This window comes from Hypanus sabinus, chromosome 14 (assembly GCF_030144855.1).
Source record: "Hypanus sabinus isolate sHypSab1 chromosome 14, sHypSab1.hap1, whole genome shotgun sequence".
Taxonomy (NCBI): Eukaryota; Metazoa; Chordata; class Chondrichthyes; order Myliobatiformes; family Dasyatidae; genus Hypanus; species Hypanus sabinus.
In genome coordinates, this window is record NC_082719.1 from 10,148,266 (window position 1) to 10,162,653 (window position 14,388).

The window sequence follows — 14,388 nt, forward strand, 5'->3', positions numbered from 1 at the left end:
TTTCCATTGAGAGTAGGGGAGATTCAAACAAGAGGACATGAGTTGAGAGTTAGGGGGCAAAAGTTTAAGGGTAACACGAGGGGGAATTTCTTTACTCAGCGAGTGGTAGCTGTGTGGAATGAGCTTCCAGTAGAAGTGGTAGAGGCAGGTTCAGTATTGTCATTTAAAGTAAAATTGGATAAGTCTATGGACAGGAAAGGAATGGAGGGTTATGGGCTGAGTGTGGGCCAGTGGGTCTAGGTGAGAATAAGCGTTCAGCACAGACTAGAAGGGCCAAGATGGCCTGTTTCCATGCTGTAAATTGTTATATGGTTATAAAATCAGTCAGCTAAATAGGATAGAGGCTGAAATGTGACAAACACGGATGCCTGGCCAAAAGTGAAAACAGAAGCCTTTGTCATAAAAAATGTCACATGTTGAATGACTGCTTATCAGGGAGTAACTGGCTTTCCAATTTATCTAACACCTATGTAAGCACAGGGAGCTGGAACAAGCACAATGAATCTTAAGCTGAAAATCCTTGTAATCTCCTTTGTCTACCAGGACAGTTGATCTCTACTCAAGGAGCAGTAGATGAAGTGCACTAACCTTGAGCAAGGAGCTTTAGTAACATCTCTAATAAAGTATACTATTAATCGTGATACAGTGATAAGGCACTGTTGTCATTGCCTCTGATTTTTTTCCATAGGATGAAGTATTTCAAGTGGCATTGATCTTAACCTCAACAGATGGAACAATTTAATAAGTGAGAAACTAGAATTTTGCCATCATTGACTTTGAAATGCTGCTTCCAATGTTGCTCCAATGAAAGATGGAATAATAATAGTTCCAACATTTTGGAGTACAAGCTCTGTGAAATGAATGACCAAGTTAAGAAAGCAATTACTGAAAATAAAGGACTGTGCTTAACAAAGGAGGATTTTATACTTCACTCAAGAGTTCCAATGCACCCTGCTTTGTATCATAATAAACCAATCAAATCGAACCTTTCCCTGTTAGACTTCAAAATACAAACAATTCCCAAGAGGTAACCATAGTGGATTACCTCTTCAATTAGAATAGCTATTGAGCATGGCAACATTTAAAAGCTGTTTCCCTTACACTGCTTCAATTATCATATCATACAAATGATAGAGTTTGAGAAAATAATCACAAAAATAAGATCAGTACATGAGGATTGGTGTCATCCATGTACATACCAGGTCTTGTGTACGATGTACCAGACAGAACTATAAATATCATGTAAAGCACACACTTTGGTCACAGATACAAATTCTCCATGCTAGAAGAGGGAAACGTAATCCAATAGCAAAAATACTTTCTTGCAACGGAAATTTTCAGCCATTGCTTTTCAGCAACACCAATACTCTAGATCATAGGAAAGAAACTTGAAGCCTAGCATGATTCAAAGATTCAAAGTACTGTACATTTACTATCAAAGTATGTATACAGAATATAACTGAGATTTGTCCTCCTGCAGGACAAAAAGAAACACCATGGATCACATTCAAGAAAACATTATGTACCCAATGCGTGAAAGAAAGCAAATTACACAAATGGCAAAACTGAGCAAACAATACATAGAATATCAAATATCAAACCAGGAGTCCAGTGGTATTCTGTTCGGTTCAGTTCATCGCTGTGCTGCCAGCCAATGCAGGCCGCAGGGCTATTCTTTGCCGAAGTGCTCCAGTCCACATTGATCACCCTGATCAAACCACTCACATACAGCAAAAAAAAACGTAACCAGAATCCACATAAACCTCAGTCCCCCAAAATGAGTCCATAGCCTCACTGATCAATCTTGGCAACACGAATCCCAAGACTCCTTCACTTTCCTCCAACAGCAGCTGGCACGAGGGAAATCAACACTGGACAAAAGCAGGCAGATGGTGCCCAATACCCACCCGTCGCCCAACTTGTCCTCATTGACTTCAACTTTGCTCAACGCCTCAAGTAGAGAGGAGCAATGGAATTGATTGTGGGCTTGTACCCAGACTCCAAGCTACCAGGCCGCCCACTCTGCTCCAAACGTTATCGAACTCCCTTGCAGACAGCAAAGTGCCACATTGCTTAATCGGCCCCAAACACACCATCAGAATGTAAATCACAGTATGATTGCTATTCTAAATGCTCATTAATTAATCAGTTTGTTTTTTGTTTTGACAATCCAACAGCTTTAACATCAATTTTACATATTTTATTTACCCCATGCAAAACTTTAAACTGGCATTGCAATATTGAAATTCATACATGGGGGATTGTTAGTCCAGAGCATTAATCCCTAGAAGATCTGTTATGAGGATGGTGCAAGATGAGTACCAGCCGTGCCAAAAATGCATAGACTAAAATATCAGTGACAATGGACCAGGCATACAAGGCATATGGTCCAGTATAGATGAAATGACATCTTATAAGATGTTTGCTAAGAAGATTGCAATGAGATACTCAAGGCAGATTCAACATCTGGGAAAAAACTTCATTAATGAAATCCGTCGAGGGAAGATGTCATACACATTGGTAAGAATCCAAAAAGTTAATTTTTTTTTATCTAAATGGGGTAAAATCAAAGCCAGATGTTCTTGTGCACAAATTTCAAAATGTTACAGGCAGGCGCAGCAAGTGGTTAAGGCAACTAGTTCTTAGTACAAGAGTTTGATGTATTGTTACAATTGAAAATGGCTCTAGTGGAGCCTCACTTGAAGCACTCTGCAGGTTTTTGACCCCTCATGTTAAATGGCATGCTGCCATTGCAAGCAGTTCAAAAGGCTATGTCAAGGGATAAAAGGCTTGTCTTATCTATAGATCTATATGCTTTGGAATTTAATAGAAAAAGGTGGAATTTTATTAAAACACAAGATCCTTGGGTGATGTCCACTTGCAAGAGTTACAAAATCATGGTAATTCAAAACTCAGGTGGTTAAGAAAAACTTTTGCAGAGTTTTGCAGAATTTCAGAAAGTTTCTGGTTCAGAGGGTTAGAGAGGGTAGATTACTTTTGGTGGGGAATTTAAATACAAAATAGATGTTTGAAAAGTCAGGGAATTCAGTGATTATGAGCAATTGGTACGGAAGAGATGAAGGTTTCCGCATGATGAACCATGATCACATAAATTCCTAAGGATCTGATTAGCCTCCTCTTTTCCAACCTGTTATTTTTTAAAACATTATGTTGCATCTAGATGCAGATATACATATTTAATTTGCTTCAGCTCATGTTTTCTTCTGTTTCTATCGTAGTATCATAGTCAGACACAAGTGATAGGATGTTGACCAACCAACCACAAGATTAGTAGGCCTAACATACACAGAAAAGACGACTAGCACATTTGAAAAACTCACCTGGTTATATAACTTGGGGAATTTTTGGAGGAAATTCTCAACAAAACAAGATTAATGGAAACTAGTAATACAAGCTAAAACTTCAGCTAGGCCAAGTTTAAATGTTTTAAAGCCAACAACTAAAAGCAGCCTTTTCTTTCCAATCTTAATGGCTTCCCATTGGCAATAGCAAGAATATATAAAATATGCCTCATATACAACAGACAGAATAAAGCATGCTTTGTGGTGCTGGCAATAAATTAGTCAGAATATATCTGTTAGTGGTTCTACACTACCATGTTTGAGTTTAGCAGGATGACGATTGGCAATGTAGATGCAATACATAGCACCGAGATGCTTATTACAGTAACAACTATAAGAACATCTATCAGAAAGTTTTTACAGGCATTGTCCTGGCGAAAAGCAAGATTTAAACAAAATATCTACCCTGCTCACAGATCTCACAAAAGTATGGAAATTGTCAATTTCACTTAAATGAGGGAAGGGTGTGAATGTTTTGTTTTTTGCAAATCATGACATTCACTTGCATAACAGTTCAAAGTTGAGAAAATAAGTGGTAATTAAATCCAAATTGTTCTTACCGGGCAGTTCCTATAGTCGCCAACAGTACTTGCTGCTTGAAGTAGCTCTGCAAACAATTCTGGCCTAGGGCGTTCATTTCTTTCCAACATCCTATCTACCTGGTTACTAAATTTAAATTACAATTATCAGTTAACTCAGTTTTAATTTACACAAGGAAAACCTGCTTTTTTCTAAAATTTATGAAATATTACTCACCAGAGTGCTGTTATTGACACATAGTGTACAAGCTCAGTAAAAGGTAAAGGATCTGATGTAGCTCCACAGCTGTGGCACACACTCTAAAATGAGAAAGGTTCAGTGTTTATTTAAAATATTTGTTAAAAATAACAATTCTTTTGACTATTTGTAATGGATAGAAATATAGAGAGAGGAACTGCTTACCCAAAACAATAATGCATCTAGGATACAACAATCTTAAAACATGCTTTACTGCTGCAGGGATTTATTAACAGGGTTCTCAATTCATCACACCATTAATTACTATTGTTAGTGTTTCAGATAAGTGTTTGAAATGCTCAGCAGGTAGGCTTGAGTGTTTCTATTTCAGATTTTCAGCAATTGTACTTTCTATCTATTTTCAAAGAAGAAAGTTCAAGTTTAATTGTCAATCAAACATACAGGAATACCCATGAATATAGTTAAATGAAACAGCATTACTGCAGAGACAAGGTGCAAAATACAGTACCAACAGTCACACACAGCACAAGACACAGTACATTTAAGATAGCAAGCACATAAAATATCAGTAAAATGTAGTCACACAAAAAAATATAGTCCAAGAGCTTGAGTTGATGAACGTTGCAGCAGTCTGCAGTCAAACACAATACAACTTGTCTTCTGCTCAGTGATCTCTGGGGTGGCAACAATGACTCCAGCTTGGATGCTTCGCCATACTGCCCCAGTACTCCAGTGTTGCACACCGACTCCAATGCCTCTCTCCTGGGTGGCTGTAAACAGGCAACACTACGGCTAGAGGTCTTGTCCTCACTACAATTCAGGTCATGCAGCTCCCTTGCTATCCACCAATAATTTATGGAATCCACAGGGTCTTGCAATCACAAGGAACATGACCAAGATTACCACTTACTGTTAAGATCTAACAGGGTCTTGCAATCACAAGGAACATGACCAAGATTACCACTTACTGTTAAGATTGTATACCACCTTTGTGTACTGACTCCTCCAACAGCTCTATGACACAGACAGCAGCATGAGCTGCACCAAGTCCAGCTCCACCACTTCCTCTATCTACAAGCAACTCACTGATGGGGTAGACCTGCAGGACTTGGTTTTTAATGTACAGCAGGGACTTGCAATCATAAAAAAAGTTCCAAAAACAAAAAAATGACAGTAACACCTTCCTTTGGCCCCACAGAAGCCACTGTAACCGAATGCATTGCTATCTTACCGTAAGGAAACAGAAAGCATATAAATGCACAGATCTTTATTGAAAGAATACAAAGCTTAAGAATGCCTTTCCTGTGGAGATTTTGTTTTTGCACAACATATGGGAGACAAGTAAAGACATAAACAAAATGTATTATACAGTCAATTCAACATGGCTTATATCAAAAAATTCCACTGTAAAACTTGAGTCGACCTAGTCCTGTACAATATCATTTATATTGAGTTGGAATATCATTTTTTCCACAAAAATGTATGGTTATAGGAGATACCATCTTCAGGATTTGTGGCAGTAGTTCCAGAATGTCAAATCTTCAAAAAATATATTAAATCTTATTTATTCAGAAAATTTCAAATGAAATCCTAGTTTGTTAAAAACATTGTTATTATATTTGGATACTGCGTATGTAGCTTGGTGATGTGGAATGAACGTGTTGCGTTTTCACCACTGCATGCTGACTAATGTTCCACTGAAGTTGTGTCAGAAATTGTTGCAAGACAGCAAGTCTATCCATTTTAAATGGAGAGTACCAAAGTTTGTTTAAATATTTATTTGGTTAAGAGTACTTCCAATTTTTTAATTAATAATTTTTAGGACCGTTTAAAATTATTTCTTTAAAAGATGGAAACATTTAAAAAAATACAAAACCTGATATATGGGGCACAAAAAGAATTCAACGCCTTTAATATTTTTGATATTTGTCTAAGTCCAAGGGCACAATTTAACCAACTCTCAAAAATTTATTCTACGGTTTCATGAGTGGGCTTGTTTGGCTTGGCTTGAAGCTGCAAGTTCACATGGGCAGATGTGTTAAAGATATATTTGTATTTTCTGTGTAGATCAGTATATCACTAGTACAAATACTGGCTTCTTAAAGTTCTTTTTTGGTTTTTTGCTGCAAGTCAACTTTCTGATTTTGATCCATGATTCCAATAGATTGTAACAATGCTTCATTAAACTGCTCACATAATAATAAATTGGATCATGTACAAATAACAAATCATTGTTTTTGAAACACCATTAGCATCTCAACATGTTCAAAATTGCTTAAAATATAATTCACTACCACCACAGGGAACACAAAATAATAAACTCTCTTTTAGAGTTTATTTCAGTATGACAAAGAAGTAGCTTCCTCATTTATACAAACAATGATACATTTCAATGTTTCAATGATTGATGGAATTCAGTATCCAATAGATAAGACGCCTTATCCAGAATGATTCAAAATTTAAGAAGTCTGTTATTTCCTTGAAGACCACAGGATCTGCTTTTTTGGCATCACTGGCACTTCATTACTCACCTGCTCATAGAGCGTCATAGCAAACTTCTGGTGGGTAATGCAACACTTGGCAGTACATGTATCCATTTCCATGTCTGATACTATGTGCGAGTGAATTCTCTCCAAAATATTCTCCTGAAGAGAAAAAGAAAAATCATGGATACTTCCATCAGAAATAATGGTGCAATTGGTGGTACAATTGGAAGTCTTTGGAAGTCCATAACTTCGAGCAAATTTAATGTCATTTATTAGTCACTCCAAAACAAAAATACAGCTGAACTGCTTAAAAATGAAAAAATAAAACTTTCTGCAAGATCATCAAGCCATTTTGAGCAGAAATTAAAATTAATAGAACAATGAATAAGAACAAACTTTGTAAGTTTGATTAACTTCATATTCGAACATTCCAGAACTGGAAACTAACAACTTAATACAAGATATTGTTGTCTTAGCAGCGTTGCGTTTTAAAACAAGTATTTTGTACATGTTGTGAAAAACTTGAGGAATGATAACTGCATTTTCTCAAAGTGATTTACAAGTAGTTATACTGATTGAACACTGATGTGTTTCAATAATGTTTTATTTCCTTCTTGACTTTTGCATAGCATTTCAGCTAAATACAAGTGTTTCAAAAACACTCAGCTCATAAAATAAGTGCAATGGATACACAAAACATGGTAGCAGAATTAAGCCATTCAGCCCATCGTCTGATCTATCATTCCATCATGGCTGATTTATTATCCCCTATTCCCCTGCCTTCTCCCTGTAACCTTTGACCCCCCCCCCCCCACTAATCACAAATCTATAAACTTCCACTTGAAATATACCCAGCAACTTGGCCTCCACAACTGTCTGAGGGAATGAATTCCACATAGTCGCAATCCTCTAAAGCTAAACAAATATCTCAACTGTTTGAAATGGAAATCCTTCTATTCTGAAGTGGTGACCTCTGGCTCTAGACACCCCACTATAGAAAACATTATCTCCATGTCCACTCAGTCTAGGCCTTTCAATATTTGCTAGGTTTCAAAGAGACTCCTTCCTCATTCTCCAGTGAGTACAGACCCAGAGCTATCAAACACACCTTATACATTAACCCCTTCATTCCTGGGATCATTCTCATGAACCTCCCCAGACCTTCTCCAATGCCAAAGGCATCCTTTCTTAGATAAGAGGCCCAAAGCTGCTCACAGTACTCCAAGTACGTAGAAGTCCCAATGAGGGAGCTTGCAAAACTGGATCTGCTATTAGGGAACTAGACAGGGTAGGTGACAGAAGTTTTTATAGGGGAACTCTTCATAGCCAGTGACCACAATGCTATTAGTTTCAAAGTAAATATGCAAAAAGATACGTCGGGTCCATGGTTGAAATTCTAAATTGGACAAAAGCCTATTTTTTATGGTACCATAAATGATCTAGCAAGTGTGGACTGGGACAGGCTGCATTTCTGGCAAAGGTGTATTTGGAAAGTGGGAGGCCTTCAAAACAGAAATTTTGAGAGTACAAAGCTTTAATGTGCTTGTCTGAATAAAAGTTAAAGATAACAGATTTCAAGAGATACTGAGGCACTGGTTAAGAGATAAAAGGAGGTACATGACAGGTACAGGCAGGTAGGAACAAATGAAGTGCTAATGGAATACAAGAAATGTAAGAGAATACAAGAAAGAAATCAGAAAGGCTAAAAAAAAGACATGAAGTTGTTCTAGCAGACAAGGTGAAGGAGAATCCTAAGGGATTTCACAGATATGTTAAGAACAAAAGCATTGCTTGGGAGGGACAAAATTGGTCCTCAGGAAGACCAGAGTGGTAATCCAAGTGTGGAGCCAAAACAGATGAAGGAGATCTTAAATGTCTTCTTTTCACTTGTATTTACTCAGAAGACAGATACAGAGCTTACAGAAGAGAAGCATAGCAGCATCAACTTCATGGACCCTGTAGATTGCAGAGCAGGAGGTGTTTGTTACCAAGGAAAATCAGGGTGGATAAGTCTCTAGGGCCTGACAAGGTGTTTCTATGCCCTACAGAAATTGCAGAAATTTCCGGGATGAAATATTTAAAACATTTTCAGCAACAGAAGAGGTACCAGAAGATTGCAGGATAGCCAATGTTGTATCACTACCTAAAAATGGCGATAAACAGAAACCAGGAAATTATAGGCTAGTGAGTCTGACATCAGTTGTGGGAAAGTTATTGGAAGGTATTCTAAGGGACTGGATGTATTTGGATAGACACGGACTGATTAACGATAGTTAGTAAGGCTCTGTGCATAGTACGTCATGTCTAACCAATCTTATATAGTTTTTCAAGCAAATTACCAGGAAAGTGGATGAAGACAAGTCAGTGGATGTTGTCTACATGTACTTCAATAAGGCATTTGACAAGGTCCCACATGGAAGGCTGATCAAGAAGGTTCAATCGCTCGACGTTCAGAATGAGGAAGTAATTTGGATTAGACTTTAGCTTTGCGAGAGAAGTCAGAAAGTGGAAGTAAAGGGTTGCCTCTCTAACTGGAGGCCTGTGACTAGCAGTGTGCCACAGAGATCAGTGCTGCCTCCTTTGTTGTTTGTCATCTGGATGATAATGTGGTAACTGGATCAGCAAGTTTGCTGGTTACACTATGATTGAGGGTGTAGTGGACAGTGAGGAAGGCCACCATGGCTTGCAGAGGAGATTTGATAAAGGTATACAAAATTATGAAGAACATAAGATAGAGCAAATGCAAGATGGCTTTTTTCCACTGAGTTTGGATAGGACTACAACCAGAGGTCATGGTTTAAGGGTGAAAGGAGAAAAGTTTAAGGGGAACAGGAGGGGAAATTTCTTCACTCAGAGGGTCGTGAGAATATGGAATGAGCTGCCAGCACAAGTAGTCCATGTAAGCTCAATTTCAACATTTAAGTTTGGATAGGTATATGGATAGCAGGACCTGGAGGGCTATGATCCCAGTGCAGGTTGTTGGGGTAGGGAGTTTAAATAGTTTCAGCATGAACTAGATGGGCCAAAGCGCTTGTTTCTGTGCTATTCTTCTCTGTGACTCTAAGTGCAGTCTGACCAATGCAATGTTTTATAAAGCCTCAGCATTACATGCTTGCTTTTATATTCTACTCCCCTTGAAATAAATGTCAACATTGCATTTGCCTTCCTTATCAGCCACTCAACCTACAAGATAACCTTCAGGGAATCCTGCACAAGGACCCCAAAATCCTTTGCACCGGATTTCTGAATACGTTCCCCATTTTGAATAGTAGTCTACACCTTTATTCCTTTACATCAAAGTGCATGACACACACTTCCCTACATGGTATTTCATCTGCCACTTTTTTGCCCATTCTCTTAAACTGTCTAGATCCTTTTCCCAGACTCCCTGCTTCTACAATACTGTGTGCCCCTCCAGATATATTTGTACAGTCTGCAAACTTGGCCACAATGCCATCAATTCCGTCATCCAAAACATTAACATATGAGAAGAAGCAGTCCCAACACTGACCCTGTGAAACATCACTAGTCATTGGCAGCCAAGCAGAAGACTGCTTTATTCCCATTCTTTACCCGCTGTCAATCAGGCAACCTTTTTCTTTTTTTACTTTCAGAGATTGGTGCCCTTGGAGAAACGCTATTAGGCTCATTTCTTCTTGGATTGTTACATGTGTAGTCTATTTAATATTTAAGTAAGATTTGAGTAATATTGTAAATAAACCAAAAATGGCTGAGACACTAGACCAATGCAGGCTTATTGGTGAAACTTCTATAAAATGTAACAAAGTAGGACACATAAAAAGTCTGTTGGGCAAACAAAAATAAATGGACTGCAAAGGGAAGAGAAAAAGATAAAAAGTCAAGTTGCAGTTTCAAAAAAAGAAAAAGAGCACTGATCTGTATGCTGTACTGATGAGAATGACACTGGACCGGGTAAGCTGAGATTTACAATGTGAAAACTAACACAAAATAATGTTACGTACCCGTGACACGTGACAGTGGTACCCTTGTCCCGTGACTGGGGTTGAGGTTATACTGGACTTGAGATGGTAGAATGACATCATTTTCCCCACCAGTAGAGGTCATGTGACAGGTTTTTTTTCAGGGTATAAAAAGGGGACCCCTCCCTGTGAGGAGGGGCAGTTCATGGCTGGATTTGCCATGTTGACTTCATGCCACTGCGTGATTTAATGCTATGACGCAGTTTAGTTGAAAGATGAAGTTTTATCTAATGCCTAAAGTTTAAAAGGTCATTGCCAGCAGTTTCTTTATAATACTGCTAGTTGAGAATCAGTGGAAAGTGAAGATCGGAGTTCGGGAGTTAAAGGATCGAGGGAAGTCGATTTTGACGATGAAACAGGGTCGACCTTGTTTGATCCTTATTCGGAAGGAATTTGTTGACTGTTCTCATGTTAATCCCTGTAAAATAGCAGAAAGGATTGGGAACAGTTCTGTAAAGGAAAGGTCAGTGCCTTTAAGCCGTTTCATTTGTCCATCCCCATAAATTCTTCGTGGGAAAAGTTCGATTTGGAACTGGAACAAAACGACGTGGAAGAGAATTTAAGTCGTCTTAAAAAGTCTCTCCCTTAAATGGACTGTAAGCATTAGGGAATACTTGATTCTTTTGTTTGATTGGCTTGTGAGTGGTATTCGGCAACAATGAATATTGATGAGTTTCTGGCTTTGCCAGGCGCGGAGTTGTTAGCGAAGGCGAAAAAAACAGAGGTGTCTGAGATAGCTAGCAGATTGCAACTTAAAGGTATTTTGAAGACTACATCAAAGGCTGTAATACAGAGAAAAGTCACGTCACACTATGTGGATTCAGGTGATTTTGATGAATCAACTTTAGAGTTGTTTCCAATAAGTAATCTGGAGATGCAGTTGCAAATCGAACAAATGAAGTTGGAGCATTGTAGGTTAGAAGCTGATCTGAAACAAAGGGAATTTGAATATGCAATGATGGAATTAAGGTCTGGGAATCAGTATTCTGGTTCTAGAAAACCGTTTGTTGCTAGTCAAGAAATTAAATTGGTCCCACCATTTAGTGAAACAGAAGTGGAAAGATATTTCCAACATTTTGAAACAATTGCTCAGATGTCAGAGTGGATGAAAGATAAATGGTCAGTGTTGTTACAGAGTGTAATTAAAGGCAAAGCTCAACAAGTTTATACAGCTTTAACTGCTGCGCATGCACTTGATTATGATATTGTGAAAATGCATATTTTAAAATCATATGAATTGGTCCCAGAAGCATATAGAGAAAGATTCAGAAGTTTGAAGAAGTCTGTGGAAAAAACTTACTTGGAATTTGCCTATGATAAAGCTGTGTGTTTTGAGAGATGGGTTTCTTCTAAAAATGTAAATGAGGACTATGATACATTGAAAGAGCTGATTGTAATGGAGGAATTTAAAAGAAGCATTCCTGTTGAACTAAGGACCTACTTAAATGAGAGGGATACTGATACATTGCAGGACTCTGCTAGATTAGCTGATGAGTATGTTTTAATCCATAAGAATAAATTTCCTCAGGGCAGAATTTTTAAGAGGAAAAATAACATGGAGACTCAAGGTAAATCAGAAATTAAATCAGAGGTTAATGAGAAAGGTAAGGAGGAACGAAAACCTGTGAAGGAAAGACAGTTTGGTCTTATTTGTAACTATTGTAAGAAGCCTGGCCATGTAATAGCTGTTTCAGATTGAAAAAGAAAGAGAAGGAAGCAGTTCCAGATGCTTGTGTGCAACATACTGACGCACCTATAAAATTACAGGGTTTGATAAACACAAATGAGGTTTTGTTAGAGTCTGACCAAGTTAGAAAGGGATATGATCATTTTATAACTGAAGGGTTTGTATCCTTGAAAGAAGGATCTACTCTGGTGCCAATAAAAATCCTTAGGGATACTGGAGCTTCTCAATCAATAATGTTAGACAGTGTGTAGAAGTTTAATGGAGAGTCTGATACTGGTGAGGTAAATTACATAAGAGGTGTTGGGAGTGATTTTATGCCTGTACATTTACATAAAGTAAATTTAAAGTCAGGGTTAGTTACAGGATTTGTTAAAGTAGGATTACAGCATAGCTTACCTGTGAAGGGTATTTCTTTATTGTTAGGTAATGACTTGGCAGGTGGACAAGTTTTTTCTGAAGTGCATTTGACAATGGAGTCAGAGGAACCAGAGATGAATTCTAACACAGATCCTTCCTGTGTTGTGACCAGAGCTATGGCTAAAAAGATTGATGCGCAGAATGAGGTTGTTAATCATGACTGTTCAACTCAGGATTTGAGTTTTGAGGATGTGTCAGAGACTTTCTTACCTTCGTTGTTTGAACAAGATTCTTGGAGTAAGTCTGACTATGAAGATTTATCTCTGTCTCGGAAGGAGATGATAGCAGAGAAGAATAGGGACTGAGATTATAAAATTAAGAGAACAAGTTCTACTAGATAGTGAAATTGAGAAGGTGCCAGTAGGATATTACTTGGAAAAAGGAGTGTTGATGAGGAAGTGGAGATCACCTACAATTCCTGCAAGTGAGGAATGGAATATTGTTTACCAGGTAGTTGTCCCTAAAGTTTATCGAAATGAGATTTTGACTTTAGCTCATTGTGTGCCTTTAGGTGGACATCAAGGGGTAAGGAAAACTGTGGACAAGATTTTAAAACATTTTTACTGGCCTGGTCTAAGAAAAGATGTGGCGATGTTTTGTAAAACGTGCCATACTTGTCAAATTGTGGGTAAACCAAATCAAGTTACACCAGTGGCTCCATTACAACCTATTCCAGCATTTGTGAACCGTTTTCTAAAGTTATTATAGATTGTGTTGGTCCATTACCAAAGACAAAAACTGGTTATCAGTACTTATTGACTATCATGTGTACTTCGTCTAGGTTTCCAGAGGCAGTACCACTCAGGAATATAAAAGCTAAAACTGTGGCAAAGGCTCTTATAAAATTCTTTACTTATTTTGGATTACCTAGGGAAATACAAACTGATCAAGGCAGTAATTTTATGTCTGGATTGTTTCAACAGATAGTTTATAAATTGGGAGATAAGCAAATCACTTCGTCTGCATACCATCCAGAATCGCAAGGTGCCTTGGAGAGGTTTCATTCTACCCTCAAGAATATGATTAGGACATATTGTGTGGAAAATGAAAGTGACTGGGATGAGGGTATAAACTTACTTTTATTTGCAGTAAGGGAATCGGTATAAGAATCTTCAGGTTTCAGTCCATTTGAACTTGTATTTGGGCATAGAGTTAGAGGACCTTTAGCTTTATTAAAAGAGCAGTGGATTAGTAAGGAAATACACACTAATTTGCTGGACTATGTTTTGAAATTTAAGGACAGGTTACATAAAGCTTGTACCTTAGCCAAGGAAAATTTAAGATTTGCTCAGGAGCAAATGAAAACTTGGTATGATAAAGAAGCTAGGATGAGGATGTTTAAGCCTGGAGATAAGGTTTTGGTTCTTTTCCCAGTGCAAACGAATCCTTTACAAGCTAGATTTCATGGTCCTTATGAAATTGTGTCTAAAATCAATGATGTGGATTACGTGATAAAAACTCCAGATCGTAGAAGGGCAACACAACTTTGCCATATAAATATGATTAAACCATATTTTGAGAAATAATCTGATACTGTGACTGTTGTGGTTAGTGAGAATGAGTTTGATTTAACGAGGAACATGATAGATGATTCATCTGAATTTCATTCTAAATCCAACATTGTTTCTGTTAGGTTATCAAATTCAACCATTCTAGAAAATATTGATGAGAAATTAGCACATTTACAGCTAGAGCAG

The 14,388-nt window shown here is 37.8% G+C and overlaps 1 protein-coding gene across 2 annotated transcripts in view; it reads right to left on the reverse strand.

The window, feature by feature from the left end:
- LOC132404550 (inactive ubiquitin carboxyl-terminal hydrolase 53-like) overlaps positions 1-14,388 on the reverse strand; it is a 133,881-nt gene that overhangs the window by 88,299 nt on the left and 31,194 nt on the right. For both annotated transcript variants that reach the window (XM_059988758.1, XM_059988757.1), the window contains exons 4-6: positions 6,632-6,745; positions 4,119-4,201; positions 3,923-4,028 (exon numbers count right to left, since the gene is read on the reverse strand). In XM_059988758.1, the coding sequence (XP_059844741.1) occupies positions 3,923-4,028; positions 4,119-4,201; positions 6,632-6,745 (303 nt within the window). The remainder of the gene's footprint in view (positions 1-3,922; positions 4,029-4,118; positions 4,202-6,631; positions 6,746-14,388) is intronic.